The sequence below is a fragment of the Lachancea lanzarotensis genome, scaffold LALA0S01, assembly GCF_000938715.1.
Source record: "Lachancea lanzarotensis genome assembly LALA0, scaffold LALA0S01, whole genome shotgun sequence".
In the NCBI taxonomy this organism is placed as follows: domain Eukaryota; kingdom Fungi; phylum Ascomycota; class Saccharomycetes; order Saccharomycetales; family Saccharomycetaceae; genus Lachancea; species Lachancea lanzarotensis.
In genome coordinates, this window is record NW_019212879.1 from 1,215,141 (window position 1) to 1,238,164 (window position 23,024).

Here is a 23,024-nt window from a genome sequence, read left to right on the forward strand (position 1 = left end):
TCCCTTCTCAATTACTGTCGCACATATAGTTCCCCTTTGACTTTAGTCTTTCATGTCATTAGTGAAAAATTCTAAACCTTGTATATACTCATGAGCCAAGACGTCCCTGGCTGTCATCGTGCAAGTCGCAATGAAAAAAAGTCAGCAGCTGAGAATCCCACATATGATTTCCAAAAGGGCATTTTCGAATTCCCGGTAATACTCATCTCCAGTCCCGATTGTGTCCATTTGACCCCTGTCGCGGTTTAGCAGTAGAATGTACCGCTCCACCTCTTGACGTATCCACTCCATTCCCTGCTGTGGTTCAACAGACGTACTTTTGCCCTCTGGGGAAGCTACCATGCCGTACAAGCCACCTGGGTGGGCTAAACCCGGGGCCATAATGGGTTCTACAGAAGTTTCTTGCGGAGTTGGTACCGTCATTGGCGTCGGTTCGTTGGCAACGTCGCGGGCGAACGAATTCGTCGTGTAAACGGTATTCATTGGTAAGCCTGAATCCATTGCAGAAGCCTGAGAACCAACAAAACCGATGTCGTCAAACGAACGGTACATCGGCTGGCTATGAGGTGTTGTTGCCAACGCTCGCATGGTGCGAGGCGCGATTTGCGCGCACGACGTTGTGTAGGAAGTGTCGAGTGAGTTGTTGTTGTAGATAAGATTACCCGAAAATGAAAACCCATCGCCCAAAAAGTCCTCTCCATCTGTAATGCTTGTTATGCTCAAAATTCGATTCGCGTCCCGATTAAAGTCCATATCCCCTGTGTTGGAAGGTTGTGACGTCCCAGAAGAAGCTGCGGAGCCGCTCATCGACCCCACGCTCGGCTGTGGAACGACACCAGGACGTCCGTTCGTCAAAGTAGAATTTCCAATATCGTATTTGCTGTGAAATAGCTTGGAAGTATCTATCTGGGCCTTGCTCTTCTGTTCCAGGTAATTCCCATGCTTGGTAATAATAAGTTTGAACAGAAGCTTAATGAGTTGAAAGCAGTTTTTGCACACCGCGGTCTTGGGGTCCACTTTCATCTCTGCCACTGGAATTGCTTTCGAAAGCAGAATATATCTTAAATCATGTTGTAAAATCAAGATTTGATCCATCTGCTGAGCGCGATTAAGGTCCAATGCTAGAGTTTTGATGGCAAATGTAATCGCATTAATAGGCATATTACCCACCAGAAGCTCCCAGTTATAACATGAGAATGAATCGTCCGTATGGTATTTTAAAAATTCGTCCAAGTAGTGAAGCGAGGCAGGCACAAGGTTGTTGGTGAGATCCTCATAATTGTACACAAGTCCTGTATTTGTTAATCCATCCAATCCTTCCCCCAGAGTGTGATCCAATGTTAAGTTACCACTGTCATTTAAGATCGCTTGTATGGTCAAAAAGTTCTTGCCGTAGCCGCTTTCTGAAATAGGGTCCGAGAAATTCCCATGTCGCACCACCTCTTCTTGCTTCCATAGTCGTCTTCTTTTCATAAGCATCGGGAGAGACGCCTTGATAATGTTTAGATGAAGTAGCAGACAGGCTCGGTCCGCAAACGTATTCAGCATGAACACTGCCCAATCAACAAATTTGGCTTCATTGGATGTTTGCTGTCCCACCTGTTTGCCATTATTACGCAGAGATAAAGCGCTGCCCATACAACAAACATGGAGATCGACAATCCGCTCTTTCAGGCCTTGAAACGTGCCTCTATTAGTGAGCGAACACAGTTCATTGAGCAATATGACAAATCTGTGTTTTGCATTCAGCAGACATAGATTGGGATTTAGTTCTCCATTCACTACCTCAGCAGGCCTTACAGTGTCAAAATCATCCAATTTAATGAGTGGTGGTAAGTTGTTGTATAACGAGGTCATTGTATCCAGCTGAAAAATCTGCCAAAAAAGGATGCGTCGTGATTGAATTATATCCGGATCTACTATTCCATGATAACTGGCAGGATCGCGTGTAAGCAATGTTTTTTGCGCAAGCCGTGACAACTGAGCCACCATGGTTATGCTGGGGTTTTCGATGACGGAGTTGATCAAAACAGATCCGGTTATCATGTTGATGTTGAAAGTGTTCGGGAAATCATACAGTGCATACAAAACATTAGCAGCTTCGAAAAATGAGGTCATTTCCCTGAAAAGTTCATCGTTATCGTTGAACTGATGAAACTGAGATTTGGATGCAGCGTAAAGTACGGGAAGCAGGATCAGCAGAAATTCGGTGTCTGCTGGTTCACCGCGATCAAATTCTAGCCAAAATGCTTCGAGGCCTCTGGAAAACTTAAGGATATTGATCAGCGGGATGATTGGATGCACGGTGGTGTGATATGTTTCGAAAAGTTCATAAGCCCTTTCTCGTGGCGGCAGACAGAAGTTTAGATCTCTACCAAAGTTGAGGCGTAAACGGTCTTGATTTGAGAGATTAGACATAGGTGACTCCGTGCTTGCTTTGCCGGTAAGGTTATTTTCGAAATTTTTGATGCCCGCGGCGTCCGCATCCATTAGGCTATGAAGAACGGATGTCTTAGATTCCGCGAAAACCGGCTTGCCAAATTCACCAGGTTGTCTTTTGCTACCACTCACGTCCTTCTTCTGTCTTCTTTTCATATCTAATAAGGTTTTTTCGTCATTAGCCAAAGTTTTAGCTTTCTCGATCGCCATGAGAAGTTGTTTCTTCTTCTCTATAGGGTCATCGCTGGACGGAGCCTCTAGTATGAGGACAGCGTCGGAACCACCAGACCCGTTTTCGGCAGTAGTGTTGCCACCACGAGAGATACGATCATTGAGGAAATAATGGCATTCAATACCCTTTTTGAGACATATAGAACAACTTGGCGTTTCCCTCGTGCACTTGATCTTTCTCTTATGACATGCAACGCAGCTCAGAATTTTTCTCTGTCTACGATGCTGAATCTTGTATATTTTACCATCTTCAAGAACCAGAGCTGCCTGATCCTTGATAGGTATGATCTGCGATGACATTGGAGCGTCCCCAACGCTGCTGAGAGCTCTAAAAACAAGGTTGAAGTAGCGGTTGTTCTGTTGATGTTAATCACTCGATGGCCTTATAATAGTAACAAAGAGTTTCTGCAGATACCCTTATACGGGAGGCTCGAACGTCACAACACATTGGTGAGACCTTGACACTCGACATAGCTCGAAACTATATATAGTTTCCCCATCGCGAGGGAACTTGTCGAATGTAGCGGATAAAGAGGTTTTTTTGGTACTTTTTTATTGTTGATAACTGTGATTATGACAATTGCAATAAAGATGCTTGCAATTCGGTCATCGATAGAAAAGGAACGCTTAGACTTTTCCTGAGCTCCAAATTCGTCATTAAGCAGGCGAGTTTGAGAAGGTAAAGTGGAATTTCCACATCTTTTTGTTGGTTTCCTCTGTACTTGGCTTATTTAGCACACCCTTCGTATTTTTCAGCTTTACTGGGTAGTGTCAAAAAGACGAGACGAGATAGAGGACAGAGCAAGCAGTTTGTGAAAAATAAGATGTCCGAAGAAGAACACGGTATCAAGATTCGTGACTCGATTGTAAAGATAGTTAACACAGTTCCAAATAAGAGACCTCATTTTGGTTAAGAATCAGCGACTTATATAATGTATGTCGTTGAGATGCTTCGACACGTGACCAGCTTTTTTTTTGGCGTTTGCACAGTGGTTGTGGGTCCGTAACAATAGCTAAACAGAGCCTATTACTGAGATATATGGAGAAACATGAGGTTCAAATATGCACCAAGTTTTCACCGACGCCATACCACGTTTGATCGATGTCCGCAATCAAAAGTCAAATAAACACGATACGTGTAGAATGATCCAAAAAGTAGAAGTGGGAAGGGACGGATCACAAATCCAGCTCATGAAACAGCCAACACACGAACGTTAGCTCGTTTATCTCAAAAATAGAAGCACTCTCACACCAAATAGCTTCTTCTTACCTCCTAAAATCATTTCACCACAGGTCGGATCGTTTTCGAAATTCAGCTTTTAACGGTCTTTGTTGCCATGGAACCAGGAGGCCCGAGGCTTCCCACTTCGGAATCTCTTGGTAATGCCAGGAATCGAGTCTCGTGGAGAGCGAGCGCGGTTGAATTCGCACTCAGGTAACTATGTGCGAGAGGTAAAACACGTGAAGCCTTCTTAGCGGCTTTCTTCGCTTGTGCCGTGGCCTATATATAACCTTGATGTTGTCGACATCATTTAGTGCGTTCCCAGGATTGATAGATGTGTGTATATGTGATTTTGCTTAGGATTGAATGCAGGTCTTTGTCGACAAAAAGTCCGTGGTGGATCTCATATCTGAAATAAAAACATCGTCACTTTCACGTAGGGATGAGGTGATTATGCCTGGACTCTTGAAGTTATGAATGATCTCGCATCTACTCACGGCCATTTACGTCAAACGTAAACTTTTCTTCTGTTAAAGACTGCTATTTCGATAGAAAGGCCTCCACCATTGTCTTAACTTCCCGGAGTTTTCCATTTGAACATCACTATACACGAACAAGTTCATTTTCAAAATATCTTGCTTCATTCTTATAAAGACTAACAGTTCACGGAAATTCACTTGTGGCATTCACTTTCTCTCTCTCCACTGAACAGATAAAGACGTCTCCATTCTATGGAATTGATCCCTCTCGTCACATTCAAACAACTGATCATCCTGATACCTGGTCCTTTGCGCGACAAAAGATGGGTGCTGCGATGATTTTTGGATTGGCATTTTACAAAACTGCAGGTGAAAGAGCTTTCAAGATCGAACAAACACAAAAGAAGCAGCATTTCTCACAGATAGATGACGCGCTTCTGTTAACATTGCACGCTTTGCGATCCCCTTACCAATTCAAACTCCATACTTTTCAGTTCTGCTAGCCGCCGAGATCAAATCGTTCATAGTGTTCAAATGTGGCACGTGATACTACCACGTGATCAATATTTCTCTTTTTGCCAAGACGCCACAGCTACTAAGATCACATGATTCACCTACTCCACATTGCGCGCCACACCTTCAAATATTGAAGTTAACTTATCGATAACACCGACACCCTATCGATGCCCTTAAATTGATCAATTTTAACACCGGTTGAAGAGTAAGAAGGATCCTCTTAACCCCAGAAGAGCGGTCACGATAGTATTACTTGGCTTCACCGACTGCGTTCACTATCTTCTTTACTGAAAACCACCACAGTTACTGAAGTTGTCATATGCGCGTGTGAAACAGTGAGTTTTTTTGATCAACAAGCTTAAGTTGTTCGCTAAAAATACTCATACCAACAGAGCTATAAGAACACCTGAAAGTTGTGAACACCAGCTTAGCAAGTTTCCCTTTCCAAGCAAAGTCCAATCTCATTTCATCACATCACATCACATCTGTTTCAATTGAAAAAAATGGGAAATCAGGCTCTCACCACGAAACTGGTGTCTGTTCTGCAACACAACGACCAACACGGATCCAGTGTGCCTCCAATCTATCAATCGACGACTTTCAAAGTGGGATCACTCGAAGACGATGCCTCTCAAGCATACGACTACACGCGTTCTGGAAACCCCACACGGACGGTCGTGCAACATCAGCTTGCAAAACTGTACGACGTCAACAGCTCACAGGTGCTTGCCGTAAGCAGCGGAATGACGGCACTCGACATGATTTTGCGGGGTCTCGTACTGAAAAATACAACCTCGGTGCCCACGATCATCGCTGGCGATGATCTATACGGCGGAACCCAGCGTCTACTAACACATTTAGGGGTTCGCGACCATGCGCGGGTTTTGCATGTTGACACCACTGATTATGAGTCATTTGTGAGCGTGTTCAAACAACAGCCACGCGTCGACTGCGTGCTCCTGGAGTCACCAACGAATCCGCTACTCAAAGTTGCAGATTTGCCTCGGTTGGCTCGGTTTATCAAACAGGCCAACCAGGACTGTATTATCGCCATCGACAACACTATGATGAGCGGCATGCTTTGCAATCCGCTTCATTTTGGCTGCGACGTCGTCTACGAGTCTGCCACCAAATATCTAAACGGTCACCACGACATCATGGCGGGTGTTATTATTACCAAGAATGAGAAGCTTGCTGGGGACATATATTTTGTGATCAACTCCACAGGTTGCGGTCTTTCGCCGTTCGACTCATGGCTTCTAATAAGAGGACTCAAGACCCTGGGCGTCAGAATGTATCAACAGCAACATAACGCCATGGTTCTTGCGCACTGGCTCGAGAGTTCATGCGGATTTCACAAAAGAAACCCAAAAGACCGAACAGTGACACGGTACGTGGGGCTGAAATCGCACCCGCAATTCGAACTACACAAATCCTACAACGCCGGGCCAGGCGCACTATTGTCATTCGAGACAGGTTCTTTCGAACACTCCAGGCGTCTGGTTTCATCGCGCAAACTCAAAATCTGGTCCGTCACAGTATCCTTCGGTTGTGTGAACTCGCTCATCTCTATGCCGGGGAAAATGTCACACGCTGCGATTGATCCTGCCTTACGTGAAGAACGTGAATTTCCTGAGGATATTGTCAGACTGTGTTGTGGTGTTGAAAACGTCGCTGACCTACAAAACGATCTACTTGAAGCTATGGTGGATGCTGACATCATCGAAGTGAGAGATGAGGGTAGAACTCTTTACAACAAGCTCAACGGAAACTTGGCACCAAACACCATTGGCCATGGCGACCTTCCAAACATCTATGATGAGTTTTTTGGGCAGAATGGCGTTGTGAGACGCCAATCCATAATCACAGGCCGTGCCAAGTTGTGACGAAACGTCAAAACAATGCATTTTTTACCGGCACTTGACCTCGCATCTACAACATCAATAACAACATTGTACCTACTGTTCATAGACCTAACAACAATCATTTTTTACTTACCATTTCTCCCATAAAGCGGCATCATTGATCTTATCTCGACCGAACGGCTCGATTTATGACTCTCGAGATCTTGGCGCTACGATAATGATCGAGCGTTCTCTACGAAAAAAGATCGTAATGACCCAGTATTTCAACTGTATCGCCTAATGAGAGCTTTCACGCCGTCAACATTGCCTTTCCAACTTTAATGCTGTACATACTTGTATTTAGGTTTAGCCCGCATCGTTATTGTTCGTGGAGATTCTTTTAAAGTTCCACGCCCGTGTACCACTTGCTTCTCACAGCCATGACAGTAAAGCCTGGTATTTTATTTATCACTGCTCCAGCCTTTTCATCGAAAATCTACAACAGCACCATTCAAGAGAAGTTTCAAGTGGAACACTATGACTTGTGCTCTAGCAATTCAGAGGCGTTTCTAGAATACTTGCAAAAAACGTTTAACACCTCGAGTAAGCCTTTGTCTGTCATTTACGGTGGATTTCCCGCTTTTGGTCCGATTGGAGGTCTAACACGACAATTACTCGAGGATCAAAGGTTTCCCAGACAAAGTTTACAATGCGTAGTGCTGTGCTCTCGTGGAGTAGACGGCATTGATCTTGAAGCGACCAAAGAACACGGCATTGAGGTGCACAACTACAACGACGAGGATCAGTCAACAGAGGCTAACGAGGAGCCAAGACCCGGGGTGGTGAGTGACGAAGTTGCAAACTGCGCCATGTGGCATGTGTTGGAAGGGTTCCGTAAATTCTCGTTTTCTCAGGCGTGTTTGCGTAGCACCGGCAATACGTTACACTCTAGACAAGTTGCTGCTGGCGTTAAGTTTAACAGTTCCAAGTTTACATTCGGTCATGCCACGAAAAGGGTAGAGATCAGGTCGCCAAGAGGACAGAAAGCCCTTATTCTTGGTCTGGGTGGTATTGGGAAGCAGATCGCTTACAAGCTTCAACATGGTCTAGGAATGGAAGTCCATTACGCCAAGAGAAGCCGCGATAACAGCGTTCCTTGGACCTTCCACAAACTCGATTCTTCAATATATCCCCAGCTTTACCAGTTTACCGCAATTGTGATCGCACTGCCCGGCTCATCAGAAACTAAACACTTGATAAACGATAAATTCTTGAGCTTCTGTTGCAAAGATCTGATATTGGTTAACATTGGCAGAGGCGCCATCATCGAGCAGGATGCGATTTCGAAGGCTATTGTTAATAACAGTATCAGACACTTTGGAACTGACGTATTCTACCACGAGCCAGAAGTCGAAAACTGGTTATTGGAAAACGATGAATGTGCTACCATAACTCCCCACATTGGGAGTGCCACTGAGGATAACTTTTACCAAAGCTGCGAATATGCTTTAAGCAAGGCACTAAATGCGTGTTTTCCATAATTCAAGGTGTGGATGATTATCTTCGAGTTTGATAGTCCAAATAAACCGAAACATTCCATACTTTCAACACACAAAACACTGCGGGCGATTTAGTCGACAAAAATCAACCATTACACAAATGAATCCCATCGAATGCTGTCATCAGTACCAAAACGCGTGCTCGAAGCACTTGATGACAGTGACACTAGTCTTAAATGACACGAAATTAGAAAGTGATCGAACCTTTAATTACAACTTGTCAATTGTAATACTGAGATGAGCTATCTATCTATCTACCTATCTATCTTGATAGTAAAGAAAGTTGTCAACTACAGTCCAAGTTTACCAACGTCTAAGTTTTACTAACGTATCTATTCGTATCTCAAATCTGTGGCTAATTTCTACTTGTTTGTTTCGCGATGGCCGCGAAGAAAAGATCTGAAAAAATCGAAACTCTGAGTCTTGGCGAAGTCGAACGAGAAAAACCAGTTAAATCGACTTTCTTCTCGAAAGTTTTGCTGAAGACGAGACAGGTATCCCGGAAATTGGATTCGCTTGGTGTTGAAGTTCGTGGTATCCAGAGAATCCCACCGTATGAAAGAGGTACTTCGAAACAGTTTCTGAGTGTCGCCGGCCTTTGGCTGAGTGCAGCTGGCGGTCTATCATCAATGTCGTCGTTTTTCCTGGGCCCGTTATTGTTTGAGTTGACATTCCACCAGTCTTTGGTCAGTGGTATTATCTCAATGGCAATCGGGTGTGGAGTGGCAGCTTACTGTTCGACCATGGGACCACAATCAGGCTGCAGACAGATGGTCACAGCACGGTATCTTTTCGGTTGGTATTTTGTCAAGTTTGTGGCTTTGGTGTCGATCATAGGTGTCATGGGGTGGAGTATTGTGAACTGTGTGGTGGGCGGACAAATGCTGGCGGCGGTTTCTGACGGGAAAATTCCTGTTTGGGTTGGAATCGTGATCGTCACAGTCCTTTCATTTTTAGTAGCCATTTTCGGCATCAAACAAGTTTTAAAAGTGGAAACCTTTTTGTCCGTGCCCGTGCTAACGTGTTTTCTTCTGCTGTACATCTCCTCCAGCGACAAATACTATTTATTGGACACCTTTAAAAACGACGATTTAAGTCCGCTCACCGTAAAGGGCAACTGGTTATCCTTCTTCTCACTTTGCTACAGCATCACTTCGACTTGGGGCTCGATCACCGCTGACTATTATATCCTGTTCCCTGAGAACACTGCTTCTCACAAAGTTTTTCTCCTGACGTTTTTCGGCACGCTACTACCCACGACATTTGTCGGAGTCTTGGGTCTTATATTGGCCTCATGTGCAATGTCGTATTCGCCATGGGCAGCCGCCTACAAGACTTACGGGATGGGCGGTCTTTTGCTTGCTGGTTTCGAGCGCTGGCATGGATTTGGCAAATTCTGCGTGGTGGTCTTGCTTCTGAGTTTGATCTCGAATAATATCATCAACACATACTCGGCCGCCTTTTCGCTGCAGCTTTCCAGCATCCACATGGCCCGGGTCCCACGTTGGATCTGGGCTATAGCATGCACAATTTTTTACCTGATTTGTGCTTTGGCGGGCAGAAATCATTTTAGCGATATACTGGGCAATTTTTTGCCAATGGTCGGCTACTGGATCAGCATATACTTCATCATCCTGCTGGAGGAAAACGTCATTTTCCGGGCTCATTTCTTGGATCTATATACCAAGGAGTTCCCACCACATCGTCAAGATCCAGAAGATGACACCAACGGTAGTGGAAGTGGTGGTCGTAGTGGTGCGTCGCCCCAGATAAACCTACGGGACCTCAAGGCCAAGAGATCACTATACACGAACACAAAAACGAACAGCTGTATTCGATACAACTGGGACATGTGGAACAACCAGGATGTTTTGACGCATGGGTACGCTGCCACATTTTCGTTTTTGGTCGGTGTTGTAGGTGTTGTGCTTGGGATGGCCCAGGCTTATTGGATTGGTCCCATTGCACGGAAAATCGGCGATTACGGCGGCGACTTGGGTATGTGGCTAAGTATGGGATTTTCCGGCATCGTATACCCTGGTTTGAGATATCTCGAGCTACGCAAATACGGTCGTTGAATACTTGTTTGTCTTAACGCTTAACATTGAATGTACTCGGAAGGAAATCACATGACACCATCGCGAGTACCAGTCACATGACTAGCGACCAACCATATTGCCAGATTCTCAACTGGCCTAATTTTTCTTAGACGAGACCGTTGATAATGTATACCTTGTGTAATGCCCGATATATATCGATCGACAATTAGCCAAAAAAATTTGAAATTCATAGGAAATACAAGATAGCTAGCTAACCAGTTGAGTTTGACGTTCAAACTGCTTCCAAAACTGAGGCTACATCAAGCTATTTTGAAGTGGTGAATAGTATGTGATAAAATGTGTTCGTGTGAGTGAGTCAGGGTTCTGTTGGGAAGACGCCCAGTTCCGCTTGAGATTGTTACTTCTGGATTGAAATTTAGAGTTTGAGTTGAAAAATGACATTAAAAACGGAAGAATGGTTTAGATGTGAATTTTCAGTTGATTTGCAGCTTCAGAAACTTGAAATGCGGCTGTTTTAATGTCCGGTGTGTGTCATTGGGTTATAAGAAGCAGATTTTGGGGCCTTTTTTGTTGTTTTTTTATTATTCGACCAGTCTTATTATCAGTTTCGAACTTTTAGTGTAAGAGATGATACCAATTGGACCTCTGAATTCGCCGCCACACAAACTCTCTCCCAGGTCGGCTTACTAACCAACGAGCTTTTTCGCAGAACAAAATGTTGTCCTTACGCCAAACCATGAGATTCATGGGCCCTACCACAAGATTTATGGGTCCTAGCACAAGAGCGTTCTCGTCTCAGAGGACCTTGCTGCAAAAGCAGGTCACCAAGACCGCCACAAAGCTATCGGAGGTCGATGGTGCATCCACCTTGGTCGGCCCCGGTGCAAAGGAAGGCGAAGTCCCTACCGAACTAGAACAGGCCACAGGTTTGGCCAGATTGGAACTTTTGGGTAAATTAGAAGGTATTGACATTTTCGACACCAAGCCCCTAGACGCATCCAGAATCGGTACCATGGAAAACCCTATTGTGGTCGACACCTACGACGACTACCGTTACGTTGGCTGCACCGGCTCCCCAGCTGGCTCCCACACTATCATGTGGCTCAAACCCACCGTGAACAACGTTGCCAGATGTTGGGAATGCGGTTCTGTGTACAAAGTGAACGCTGTGGGTGTCCAGACCGACGACGACCACCACCATTGAAGCGCCAGGAAACTTTATATTTTGGTTTTTTTGAGTGTGTCATCAATTCGCAGTGCACGTCGAATGCCACTCGAAAATGAACATCGAAAACCTGCCACGACCCCACGTCGAACGCATCATGCCACCCCCGGCATGCCATCCAGAGGTTTGAGGTTAATATCAACGATATGGGAGGGGAAGCACCGCTGCAAAGCGGGCTACAGCATAAAATATTCACTTTTCGTTTTAACTACAGACATTTATTTAAGTCCACAATAAAAAAGGTAATATGTATGGATACGACAACGGTATTGAAAAGAAGCGGTACAGAAATTCGTCCGACAACTCTCATATCTCTAGTTCCGCATCCATTTCATGAGAAATGTAGTGTGTTCGTTTCGTGGCTCGAGGCATTAGAAACGCTAACATTGGACCATTCGCGCCCAGGTTGTGACTGTTTAATGCACCCGTACACCATTAGAAGATGTTTGTTGAGCTATGGATTAAAACGTGACCGGTTGAAAATAAATTCAATTGTGCGTTGGACTGTGACAGAAAAAGAGTCATCGCACATCACGAACATGCAGTCAGGATCTTTACTCTTTGCCCAGCTAGCGGTCCGCCCAGTCCAGTCCAGCCTAGCCACGGTCTAGGCTGGAGGTCCCAGGAAGGAGCCCTGTGTTCTTTCGGCCTAGGAAGCTTGTTCTGTGGGGAAGAGAGAGCCTGGCTAGGCAGGCCTCCCTCTGGAGGCTTGGGCTCAGGACACTTGTTGCTCACTACCAAAAGTTTTCCAGGGATTGGTAAATTGATATAACAAAGCTAGCATTTTAGCTACAGTTACATCCTTCCAAAGAAACCAGGAATAAACTAAACAAGTATGTGACCATATACATCGGACTAGAGGAACAAGAGAAGCAGACCAAACAGAAGGTGAAGAGACAGTTTTGAGGGGCTTCTTACGGGAACTTCACGGTTGATGAAAAGTTGAAATGTACCCTTTGCAGTGGGATCGATGAGATTCAATACACATGAACAATAGTTTGTGGGCTTTTCAAACCAAAACTTTCAAAATGAAATAAGAGCGCATAGTGCTTTGCACACATGGTGTTTAGTTTGTGTCTTTGCACTCTCCCTCTTGGAATCAAAGTGCGCCTTTACTAACAACCAATCTTTTTTCATCTGCAGTATGCCAAAGAAGAGAGCTTCCAACGGTAGAAACAAGAAGGGCAGAGGTCACGTCAAGCCAGTCAGATGTGTCAACTGTTCCAAGTGCGTTCCTAAGGACAAGGCCATCAAGAGAATGACCATCAGAAACATTGTCGAGGCCGCCGCCGTCAGAGACTTGTCCGAGGCTTCTGTGTACTCCGAGTACGCTTTGCCTAAGATCTACAACAAGTTGCACTACTGTGTCTCGTGCGCTATCCACGCCAGAATCGTCAGAGTCAGATCCAGAGAGAACAGAAGAATCAGAACTCCTCCTCAGAGACCAAGATTCAACAGAGAAAACAGAGTCTCTCCAGCTGACGCTGCCAAGAAGGTTGCTGCTTAAGCGTAGGCGTGACGCCTGTATTAGCTACAAAATTTGTATATTTCAAGACGACAAGTTAGTATCATCATAATCAGTGGCAGAGGGGTAAGACAGTGAGGTTGTGTGTGAATCTCAACTTAGAATAAGCGTCCTAAGCCTTCATCCTAGAGAAATTGTCTAATTTGAGATCACCAAACACGAATGCGTCGTCCTCCTCTTTTTAAACTCAAGTTTTGGTCCATAAACCTGTCAGAAATCAAGACTGAAACGTTTCCCCATACCAACAGCAAACCTTTTGGTTCATTATCCCCATATAACAAGAAGTACATGCCATCAAAACAAGAAAAAAACCTTTTTTTTCCTTCTAACAGGATCTACAATTCATGAGAATCATGGACACTACCAAATCTACTCGCCCACACTCCAATTGTTTTGAATCTACACTAAAACTGTTCAATCTCAGCTCTTGTTATCCCTACTTTTCTTCACTGTCATCTCGTCTTCTCAGCTCTTCAACTTCGTCCCTATTTATACTCGCATCTCGAAAAATTTTTTTATATAAGAAATTCCTAAGGGCCGACCCCTTAAATTTCTCTCTGGCCCTAACTGGCCTTAAATTTGATCAAAAAAAGATTGTTATGCCTTTATACAAGTCAAATTGTAACCTGTAATTCCATCTCATAGACGGAGAAAACACAGGTTTAAAGGCGCTCGAAGAACTGGGATCATTGTAAGCTGTTTGAATCAGCACCGTTGGCAGACAAGCGGCTTCAAAGGTTTTAACAGCGGAAAAATCAGCTTTCGAACGAGCCAAAAACGGGCGAATTACGTTGTTGAGATTCGAGGGAGAAATAGGTTCTATTTTGGAGTTTTGAACCTTATTTTCCGGCAGAAATAGGGTGTGATTGTGACAGAAAGGGTTTCTTTTTTCTGCTCTGAAGTAGTGCACGGAGCTTGGCGTTTGTACAGTGGTCTGAACCATACATTTGCCGTCAATCCAAACGGTATTCGTTCGCTGTTGGAAACGGAAGAAGCGTTAAAAAACCCTTACTTAGAAATTCTCAAGAAAAAAAATATAAAACCTGGCACACCTTTTCATAAGACGATGCCGGGCACATCAGACAGTGCAAAATCGTCTGCTTCAGACGCTAATAGCAGCTACGACTTCAAATTTAGCCAATGTTTTGGGGACAAAGCCGATATTGTGGTCACAGAAGCAGATATCATAACAGCAGTGGAATTCGACCATACCGGTGATTTTCTCGCCACGGGTGATAGGGGTGGCCGTGTGGTGTTGTTCGAGCGCAATAACAGCAAACACTGCGAATATAAGTTCCTCACGGAGTTCCAATCGCACGATGCAGAATTTGACTACCTCAAGTCGCTGGAAATCGAAGAGAAAATCAACCAGATCAAATGGTGTCGTCCTACAAACCAATCTCATTTTCTGCTGTCTACCAACGACAAAACCATCAAACTTTGGAAAGTTTACGAGAAGAACATAAAACTCGTCAGTGACAATAACCTCAGTGAAGGTGCATACGGCGCGGGTTCTGGTTCAGGAGGCTCGAGCGCCAAGAGCCGGCATCTACAGCATCACGGTAACGGCAGTGCCAAAGCCGTGCTCTCACTTTCGGCGCTCAAGCTTCCTAAACTTTCTCAGCACGACAAAATCATTGCTGCAGCACCCAAGAAAATCTACAGCAACGCACACACATATCACATCAATTCAATATCGATAAATTCGGACCAAGAAACGTTCGTAAGCGCGGATGATTTGAGAATCAACCTTTGGAACTTGGATATACCGGACCAGTCATTCAATATTGTCGATATCAAACCCGCCAATATGGAAGAGTTGACAGAAGTCATTACAAGCGCTGAATTTCATCCCTACCATTGCAATTTGTTCATGTATTCGTCTTCGAAAGGAACCATTAAATTGGCCGATATGCGGCAAAATGCTTTATGTGACTATCGTGCCAAGACTTTTGAGGAGTATTTGGACCCCATAAACCACAACTTTTTCACAGAAATCACGTCATCCATATCAGACGTGAAGTTTAGTCCCGACGGTCGTTATATTGCATCTAGAGATTACTTGACGGTGAAGATATGGGATGTGAATATGGACAGCAAGCCTGTGAAGACGATCAATATTCAAGATCAGCTAAAGGATCGACTAAGTGACACTTATGAGAATGACGCAATTTTTGACAAATTCGAAGTCAATTTTAGCGGCAACAGTTCAAGTTTGATGACTGGTTCCTATAATAACACATTTATGATATACCCAGATGTGGTTGGGGCCAAGTCCAGCAAATCGCCGCCAATGAAGGAGATCGTGCTTCAAGCCGACAAGACAGCTTTCAAATCCAAGAAGCTAGGCTCGCTGGAGCAGCAAAGCGCGCGCAACAAGCAATGGGGTGATGATATTGATTTCAAGAAGTCTATTTTGCATTTCTCGTGGCATCCAAGGGAAAACAGTGTAGCGATTGCGGCTACGAATAATCTATTCATATTTTCAGCATTATAATTCGGGGAGATGTACAACTTTATTATCTGAAGTCACTGACGTGTGTGAGTCTGTATAAAATTTCCAAATTTAATAAATACCTTCACAGACGCGGTAAAACCTTGTCTTGCATGCATCATTCATTAGACATTAGCATTGAAATCAATATACCTCTAAAGGAGGAGTGGAACTAACCTCTATTGGTTTTCGATGAATATGACGGGTTTTTACACATATGTATAAATATAAAAGGAAAGGCCGCTATACGTTGCCGCGCGAAACATAACTAGGGGTGAGTCCAATTCTTTTGACTAAATATAGGTAGATTTCAGGACCGGGTTGAAGTGTTGGCACTATTGTGACACTAAAAAACGAGTTTCATGATGATGTGCATGTATGGGTTTGTGGGAGATGAATAGGGGGCTGTCCTTGAATGGGACTTTTCACCACAATATTACTGTTTTTCTTTGAGGACGAGATTTATGATCCAATTTACTCGTCACCGATGTGTCTGTTCACGACTGGATTCCAGAACAAAGTCTTGTCACCGTCACCCCAGAAAAAGGGCTTGGTTCTGATGTTTTGATAATCATAGTTTTTAGGCCATTCGGAATCTGGGACGTGCTCCAAATGTTTGCGATGCTCAGCGTGTGCTGCTTCCACGAAATAAGTGTTCACAGCAGCCAAGGCAATGGCAGGAGCGGCAACGAAGAAGGAAATTTTCAGCCACAGGCCGGAGGTTTCTTTGGCATGATGGTGCGTGTTTTCAGCAGTTTCTTTGAACGCCTTGGCCGCTAGTTGGTCGCCAGGACCAAAAGCTGGTTTTAGTGCGTGTGGTGGAAGGGTGGAGGCCCTTCTTATAGCCTGTCTTAGCATTTTTGGTATCAATTTGTAGATATGAGAGAGCAGAGAACAAATTCACTAACAAGAACTAGTCAAACTCGACGCTTTAGCCTCTTATTGATGGTTTAGAGATTGCTATACTTCTCGTATGATGGAGTCCCTCGGGTTCGAAATTATCAAATTAGGCCGATTAAAGCTTTAAAATTTTCTCCGTACCATGTGACAAAATACGAGTATGGTCTGCTGACACGAGTCATGTGACCTCGTTGAGATTTCGAGTGATTTGATTGGTCAAATCTGGGATGACAAGAAATAGAAGGATTCGGGGTTCTATGAAGACACTATCGGCTGTGAAACATGCTGAAATAAGCGTTGAGAGTAGTCGCATTTTGCGGCGTATCTTCAAATTTTGTTCTATTTTTTCTCAGAGGTAGTTTTCAAAAAAAAAAAATGCGCAAGCCCGGAATCGAACCGGGGGCCCAACGATGGCAACGTTGGATTTTACCACTAAACCACTTGCGCTCGTTTTGATGAAGTGGTGATGCAGATATGGCCATAGTGTAAGGGGCTGTCATGTGATAGGTTCGACTACTTAATGTATGGATTCTTTGGGTGGGGTTTGAGCACCAGTGCAAAGAGCTGGGTACGCGAGGTGGAATTCTGGTTCTGAGCTTGACAATACTTTGGATTTAAACTTGTCAAATTGGCCTCGCTATCTCGTTTCTCGTTATCCTTTAAATTCCCTAACGTCATTTCACTGCTTTGTCTCATTAATTTACTGACACTTGAAACTGTTACCGTCTTGCTGGTGCAACATACAGAATATACGAATTCCAGCGCTATTAAACAGCGTATAGTTTGAAATATCATCATTCGAGCACCAGAATCCACCCAGACATTGCTCCATGAACCAACATTTGAGGTGTAACACTTATTGCGTCACATATTGCGTCGTGAAACAGAAAGCCCTCGCAGCTAATCTGAGCTGATTTGATCGCTACGCAATGCAAAGCCTCACACGCTGGTCCCTGAAACGTTACTCGATAGTCCCCTGTCTTCGCTTTGATATTGCCCATTTTTCTTTTGATTCGATTTTTAACATGAAACATCGGTGCGTCATAAAAACGGTCGATGCATCCCTCCCTTCGTCGACCTTCGGTATTTTCTTAGCAAGGTTTGGTGTGATGGCTCACCTTTCTGTTGTTCTAATGTTGGCTGCTTTTGATGTGGTTTTTAACATGAGGTTCAAGGTCCGACATACAATGATGCGAAAAAGTACTTAAGGCACTCCGAATTCGAAGGTTGACCTTGGATTAACACTTGTTCAGGTAGCCCAGAGATGATTGGACTGCTCAAATACTTATCATGATTCAAAAACATTGATGAGATTAATACGAACTATAAGAGATTGCAAGTGTTTTGCGTACCTAGAACCACCACACTTCTTGGATTTAGGTAACAGCCGAAAAACGTGGACTTGTTGAGCGTCCCTGTTTGTGAAGATAACGGTTGTATTTCATTTTGACGTCAAGCTCGCACACCTTGTCTCCATTTAACTGATTCCCAATGGTAAACCAGCCTGGTCGAGTATTGTGATCGCGACCAAAAATCTCGAGCTTGCGTGCATGTGGGCCCACTAGTCGTTCAATCATGCCATATAGCTCGTCTGGCTTACGACTGGTTTCTCTACTGGCAGAAACGATGAGATCGATATCACTTTGTCTGGTGAGCCAATTTGCCGATCCCTTCACTCCAACCAAAAGGTGCTCCTTTGAATGGTTGAGCCAATGACCAGTACGTCCGGTCACAATAGTACGGCCCAGTTGGTTGGTTTTAATCCAAGAAATTTCGTTGCACACTTGGTATCCCCATTTCTGCAAAGATGTTTTACCCACTTCGATGGCTCGACCGGTAACCCACAGAAAGATAATGCCCTCGTGTTGGAGCAAATCCAAGGGTAAATCTGCCAATTCGGAATCGTTACAGGTGCCATATGGAAGATTCATGCGAATATTCCAAGCTGGATCTGCAACAATGACAGAAAACTTGCCCAAAATGTTGAAATCGAACTTGCGGACATCACACTGGATCCATTGCGCTGGAAGTATGGACTGTGACGCGACGGAGCAGTTGAGACCCTGTGTATAGAGGCATATGTGTTTGTTACGCGTAGAGGCCTCGTTTATATGAGTGACACTGGCTGCTGTGGTGTTTGCCAGGGACTCAGGCATGTATTGCAGATAGTGGACGTAGCGGCATGAGTTGAGCTTGTGGCAGGTGTCGAGATAAGAGCAGTCACCCAACGATGGGTCAGTTTGTGGTTTCAAGTTCGGAATATAGTGTATTTTCGAGAGTGCACATTTGAACAAGCCCGGACAGTCCTGATCTGCATTTTGAACTTTGTTCGCGTCCATGGCCACCACTTTGTTGTTAGAGATGGTTGCAATGTTGGAAAGGATACTGCAATGGTTTTTGTTGGCACAGACAGGAATGAAACCGGCATGAGGGGTGAACTTGGAGGCTCTTTCGCGGCCCAAAACGTGGGAAGCAGGCTTTACATCAAGCGCTTGTTGCAATCTGTCCAGTTTCTGCTGATTTGGCGTATCTGCTGCATGCGACTCCAAAACGGTATCAAGACGATCGGCCAACGACAAATTCGCGTCGGGTTTTCTGGCCTTGGCAACCGTTTTGCCAGACTCCTGGTCTTCAACCTCGTACGTGCCGGGTTCCACCACATTCATCATTATGCGCAATGTTTCAACGTCGATATATTCGATGGTCGCGTCAGTATTTTGATGGGTTTCCAGATTCCCAAAGCTTAAGCAACCGGGACTGATACTTTCGATGACCACCAAATCGTCCCAAACCTTTGTGTCAGGTGTTGCTCTGCTGTCCTTGGGCTCTTCCATTGCAAACACGGTGGTGATATCTGCTACACGGCCTGAAATGGGCGGTGCCAACAAACCACTATGGTTTTCAATAAGGTATTTCAGAAGCTCACAATTCATCAGTTGTAGTAGAATCGCCAATGTTGACTTTGTTTCCCGGACTCTGTTATCTAGATGTCCAAGAAGTTCAATTACGCTGTATATAAAGGGCTTGAGGCTAGATCTGATGAGGTAGAAGATCCCAGAAGATATGGCGTCTTATTCAGAAAAGCGTACGAACTGCAGTTCCAGTTCACCAAATTAGTGCTGATTGTTTCAAATGGATGGACAAATTGTGCTGTAGCGAGAGTCCTTTTTCGGTTTTACAACGTGTTGTCCGTCTACTTTATGATGTGTCGTCGACTTTCCGTGAGGTTATGTGATGTGTGGCAAAACAGCGGATCGTGTCAGAGACAAAGAGGGATCTGTTGTGAAATTGAGCTAGTTGGTGACCCGACATCGTGTAAGAGATAATCCGTCTTGATTTTTGTGCTGTATCGGTGACTTGCAACTTTGAGTATGATGGAAGGCCGAAGTTTACAAGATGCGAAGAGAAAGAAATGGGGAATCCAATTGTAATGTGGCAGATCACTACAGCAATACGGGTTTTTACCTATCAAGTAGTACTTAGCTTTTCAGAGCAGGAAAGGTTTTTTAGAAGTTACCTGGTGTGTAGGCCTAGGAGAACACACAATGTACAAATCGAATGAAAAAAACAGCTTTTGAACAGTAGATGGTTTCAACTAGATCACGACAAGATAACTCGAATACGTCTGCAGGGAAACGGGTCCAATACGTCTAGGTCCAATGCGTCTACCAAAATACACTTTTCCAAGACATCTGTAAATAAATCGTGGATTCACAAACTAGCGTCGAATACGTTGACATCGTTGTAACACGATAGCTATTGTCGCACGGGAAAAACTACATGCTATACCATTTGGCAATTACCCCAGTTACCCCAGCTTTCACCGTTTCATTGTTCTAACATGATGGTACACCATAATTTTCGCGATGAGGTGAGGTTAGTGTGTGACACGCCAAAAAAAAAAAAGAGAACGGCGAGACTGAGTATCTAGACTGTTCGGCTCGCTTCCTATTCCAAATCCCTGGTAATGCCTTTCTTCGCGTGCGGGTTGATGTTCTTAGCTCAACTGGCCGAAAAGTGTCTTTTTTTACACAGAATAAAGTGTGTACAAGATATCACAGTGTGCTAGACAAAGAAGTCCTTTTTAAACAATTCTGAGAACTGTTACAGCATCTAACAGGAGGTTGCATGATCTGAAATCAAACCACACCGCTGAGAAATCGGAAATGTTAAAAGTCCAAGTTGACCGTTCGCCAAATACTGTCGCTGTCATCGCATCACGTGCAATAAACTAACATGTAGTTTAGTTGATGTCCGACAGAAGAAGCAGCTACGACGAAGAGACAGAGCGAAACGCAAACAAATACGTACAATCACACCAGTCAAAGAGCGAGAACACCACTCTGCATTGATCAAGTTAATACTGTCGGAAAAAATGGCATCACCACTCACGAGCTCATAATATCATTACTGACGAAGTCACTGCCATTAAATTACATTGAAATATGGGATATAACCAACCATGAGTAGAAACTCCATCCAAAAACACTACGAGGAAGGTCTTTTAGTTGGATTTGTTGACGTTTAGTTGACGTTGGTGTTAACGGTTTCGGTACTCGTATGTCTGGTGCTCTTATATATGATTCGAAGTCCGCGGGATATGCGCCCGAATTCGAGTTTGGAGCGAGCTACAATCCAAGCGTTTCTTACCACTTCAATAGTGACGTTTCCCAGTTCCATTATGGTGTTAAACACCCTATGAAGCCGTTTCGGCTCATGCTTACAGATCATTTAGTATCCTCATATGGTCTCCACAAAATTATGGACTTGTATGAGACGAGACCAGCCACCAGTGAAGAGCTCTCCGAATTTCATTCAGAGGACTACGTTGAGTTTTTGAAGCGTGTGACACCAGAGAACTTGGCCAAACTGCCGCGTGGTTCATTAGAGAAGTTTAACATCGGGGATGATTGTCCCATTTTCCAAGGATTGTACAAATATTCTGCACTTTACGCAGGCGCCTCTTTGGACGCTACCAGGAAACTCATAAACAACCAATCTGACATTGCAATCAATTGGTCCGGTGGCTTACACCATGCAAAAAAAAGTAGCCCCTCCGGGTTTTGCTACGTCAATGATATCGTCCTCAGCATTATAAACTTACTGCGATATCACCCCAGGGTCCTGTACATAGACATCGATTTGCACCATGGCGATGGGGTGCAAGAGGCATTCTACACTACCGACAGAGTCTTTACTGTTTCGTTCCACAAGTATAATGGTGAGTTTTTCCCAGGAACGGGTAAACTGGATGAAACCGGCTGCTCACGCGGTAAGCATTTTTCGCTAAACGTTCCGCTCGAAGACGGAATTGACGACGACTCCTATATCAATCTTTTCAAAAGCATCATGGACCCATTAATCACATCTTTCAAACCTACTGTCATAATACAACAATGTGGTGCAGACTCTTTGGGCCACGATCGACTGGGCTGCTTTAATCTGAACGTTATGGCGCATGGGGAATGTGTAAAATTTATCAAATCATTTGGTCTCCCCATGCTAGTACTAGGGGGCGGTGGCTACACTCCGCGGAATGTCTCTAGGTTGTGGACATACGAGACGGCTTTACTCAACGGCGTTAGTGTTCCAGAAGCCATACCGGAAGATATTCCTTTCAGACAATGGTTTGGGCCGGATTTTTCACTACATCCAGTGTTGGATAACCTTTATGAAAACAAGAACTCCAAAAGTTACCTCGAAAACATTCGTATTCGCTGTCTGGAAAATATCCGTTTTCTGCAAGGAGCCCCAAGCGTACGGATGGATCAGGAACTAATACCCACCCAGGATATTAGTGGCCTAACGCAAGAGGAGGAAGATACACTTAAAGAGCTCAATGAAGAGACTGATAGGTTCAGATTTGAGCAAAGGGAAAAAGATAGCATAAGAAAGGGTGAATTGGTATGATCATTAGCTGGATTATGGTCGTAGACGCATATAGTCAACCCCGTTGTAACTCATAACAGTAGCAATGTAACAGTACGATATAAACAAAATGAAGGTGGCTTTATGTATTCGGTCTATCGACTCAGCCAACCAGCTTTTTTTTTTTTGACAGCAAGCGACTACCAAGTCGAAGGGTGACCATTCTGCCAAATATGAGTTTTTGGCTTGAGATTTTTAACTTTTTTGAAGATCACAGTCCTAAAACCTCTTGACTGACTTTGTAGGAAGAGTAGCGCAGATCAAGATCACAGCTAGCGTCGCAGCGTCGCAGCTTTCAGTTCATCCTGGCATGAGAGTTAAGTAGCAGTGAAGATAGGAAGTTCGCGAAGAAAGTACCTTCTTTCACATATACAATGATTTCTTTACTGAGAATAATCGCAAGGGGCCTAGCTAGCTTTCTTGTACTTAATCTTCTCTTTCGGCTCATCAGAAAGCCGTTTCTGCCCTGGCTTCACGATTGGATGCTTACCTGTCCACGCTCAGCATCGAGATGCCATTTACTTTGGCAAAAATGGCCATTCGTCGAGAAAGTTATCTGGAAAATGTTAGATTACATCGAGACACATCATCAGGTCTAATCT

At 44.3% G+C, this 23,024-nt stretch overlaps 11 protein-coding genes and 1 non-coding gene across 12 annotated transcripts; 8 read left to right on the forward strand and 4 right to left on the reverse strand.

Annotated features, from left to right (window-relative positions):
* Window positions 1–141: 141 nt before the first annotated feature.
* On the reverse strand, window positions 142–2,970 carry LALA0_S01e12992g (LALA0S01e12992g1_1; the record flags this gene model as incomplete). The annotated part of the gene is made up of 1 exon (XM_022774700.1): window positions 142–2,970. The coding sequence occupies one exon, from the start codon at window positions 2,968–2,970 to the stop codon at window positions 142–144; it is 2,829 nt and encodes a 942-aa protein (XP_022626771.1).
* Window positions 2,971–5,390: 2,420 nt separating this feature from the next.
* Window positions 5,391–6,773, forward strand: STR3 (LALA0S01e13014g1_1; the record flags this gene model as incomplete). The annotated part of the gene is made up of 1 exon (XM_022774701.1): window positions 5,391–6,773. The coding sequence occupies one exon, from the start codon at window positions 5,391–5,393 to the stop codon at window positions 6,771–6,773; it is 1,383 nt and encodes a 460-aa protein (XP_022626772.1).
* Window positions 6,774–7,171: 398 nt separating this feature from the next.
* On the forward strand, window positions 7,172–8,272 carry LALA0_S01e13036g (LALA0S01e13036g1_1; the record flags this gene model as incomplete). The annotated part of the gene is made up of 1 exon (XM_022774702.1): window positions 7,172–8,272. One exon carries the CDS (start codon window positions 7,172–7,174, stop codon window positions 8,270–8,272), a length of 1,101 nt encoding a protein of 366 aa, XP_022626773.1.
* A 398-nt stretch (window positions 8,273–8,670) lies between these two features.
* TPN1 (LALA0S01e13058g1_1) lies at window positions 8,671–10,368 on the forward strand (the record flags this gene model as incomplete). Its single annotated transcript, XM_022774703.1, has 1 exon — window positions 8,671–10,368. One exon carries the CDS (start codon window positions 8,671–8,673, stop codon window positions 10,366–10,368), a length of 1,698 nt encoding a protein of 565 aa, XP_022626774.1.
* A 697-nt stretch (window positions 10,369–11,065) lies between these two features.
* COX4 (LALA0S01e13080g1_1) lies at window positions 11,066–11,554 on the forward strand (the record flags this gene model as incomplete). Its single annotated transcript, XM_022774704.1, has 1 exon — window positions 11,066–11,554. The coding sequence occupies one exon, from the start codon at window positions 11,066–11,068 to the stop codon at window positions 11,552–11,554; it is 489 nt and encodes a 162-aa protein (XP_022626775.1).
* Window positions 11,555–12,719: 1,165 nt separating this feature from the next.
* On the forward strand, window positions 12,720–13,082 carry RPS26A (LALA0S01e13102g1_1; the record flags this gene model as incomplete). Its single annotated transcript, XM_022774705.1, has 1 exon — window positions 12,720–13,082. One exon carries the CDS (start codon window positions 12,720–12,722, stop codon window positions 13,080–13,082), a length of 363 nt encoding a protein of 120 aa, XP_022626776.1.
* A 1,084-nt stretch (window positions 13,083–14,166) lies between these two features.
* CDC55 (LALA0S01e13124g1_1) lies at window positions 14,167–15,597 on the forward strand (the record flags this gene model as incomplete). Its single annotated transcript, XM_022774706.1, has 1 exon — window positions 14,167–15,597. One exon carries the CDS (start codon window positions 14,167–14,169, stop codon window positions 15,595–15,597), a length of 1,431 nt encoding a protein of 476 aa, XP_022626777.1.
* Window positions 15,598–16,068: 471 nt separating this feature from the next.
* COX13 (LALA0S01e13146g1_1) lies at window positions 16,069–16,452 on the reverse strand (the record flags this gene model as incomplete). The annotated part of the gene is made up of 1 exon (XM_022774707.1): window positions 16,069–16,452. One exon carries the CDS (start codon window positions 16,450–16,452, stop codon window positions 16,069–16,071), a length of 384 nt encoding a protein of 127 aa, XP_022626778.1.
* A 418-nt stretch (window positions 16,453–16,870) lies between these two features.
* On the reverse strand, window positions 16,871–16,941 carry LALA0_S01e13168r. Its single transcript has one exon. It is a non-coding gene; the product is annotated as a tRNA-Gly (tRNA).
* Window positions 16,942–17,870: 929 nt separating this feature from the next.
* On the reverse strand, window positions 17,871–19,427 carry IME4 (LALA0S01e13190g1_1; the record flags this gene model as incomplete). The annotated part of the gene is made up of 1 exon (XM_022774708.1): window positions 17,871–19,427. The coding sequence occupies one exon, from the start codon at window positions 19,425–19,427 to the stop codon at window positions 17,871–17,873; it is 1,557 nt and encodes a 518-aa protein (XP_022626779.1).
* A 1,627-nt stretch (window positions 19,428–21,054) lies between these two features.
* HOS2 (LALA0S01e13212g1_1) lies at window positions 21,055–22,404 on the forward strand (the record flags this gene model as incomplete). Its single annotated transcript, XM_022774710.1, has 1 exon — window positions 21,055–22,404. One exon carries the CDS (start codon window positions 21,055–21,057, stop codon window positions 22,402–22,404), a length of 1,350 nt encoding a protein of 449 aa, XP_022626780.1.
* Window positions 22,405–22,796: 392 nt separating this feature from the next.
* Window positions 22,797–23,021, forward strand: LALA0_S01e13234g (LALA0S01e13234g1_1; the record flags this gene model as incomplete). Its single annotated transcript, XM_022774711.1, has 1 exon — window positions 22,797–23,021. One exon carries the CDS (start codon window positions 22,797–22,799, stop codon window positions 23,019–23,021), a length of 225 nt encoding a protein of 74 aa, XP_022626781.1.
* Window positions 23,022–23,024: the final 3 nt, after the last annotated feature.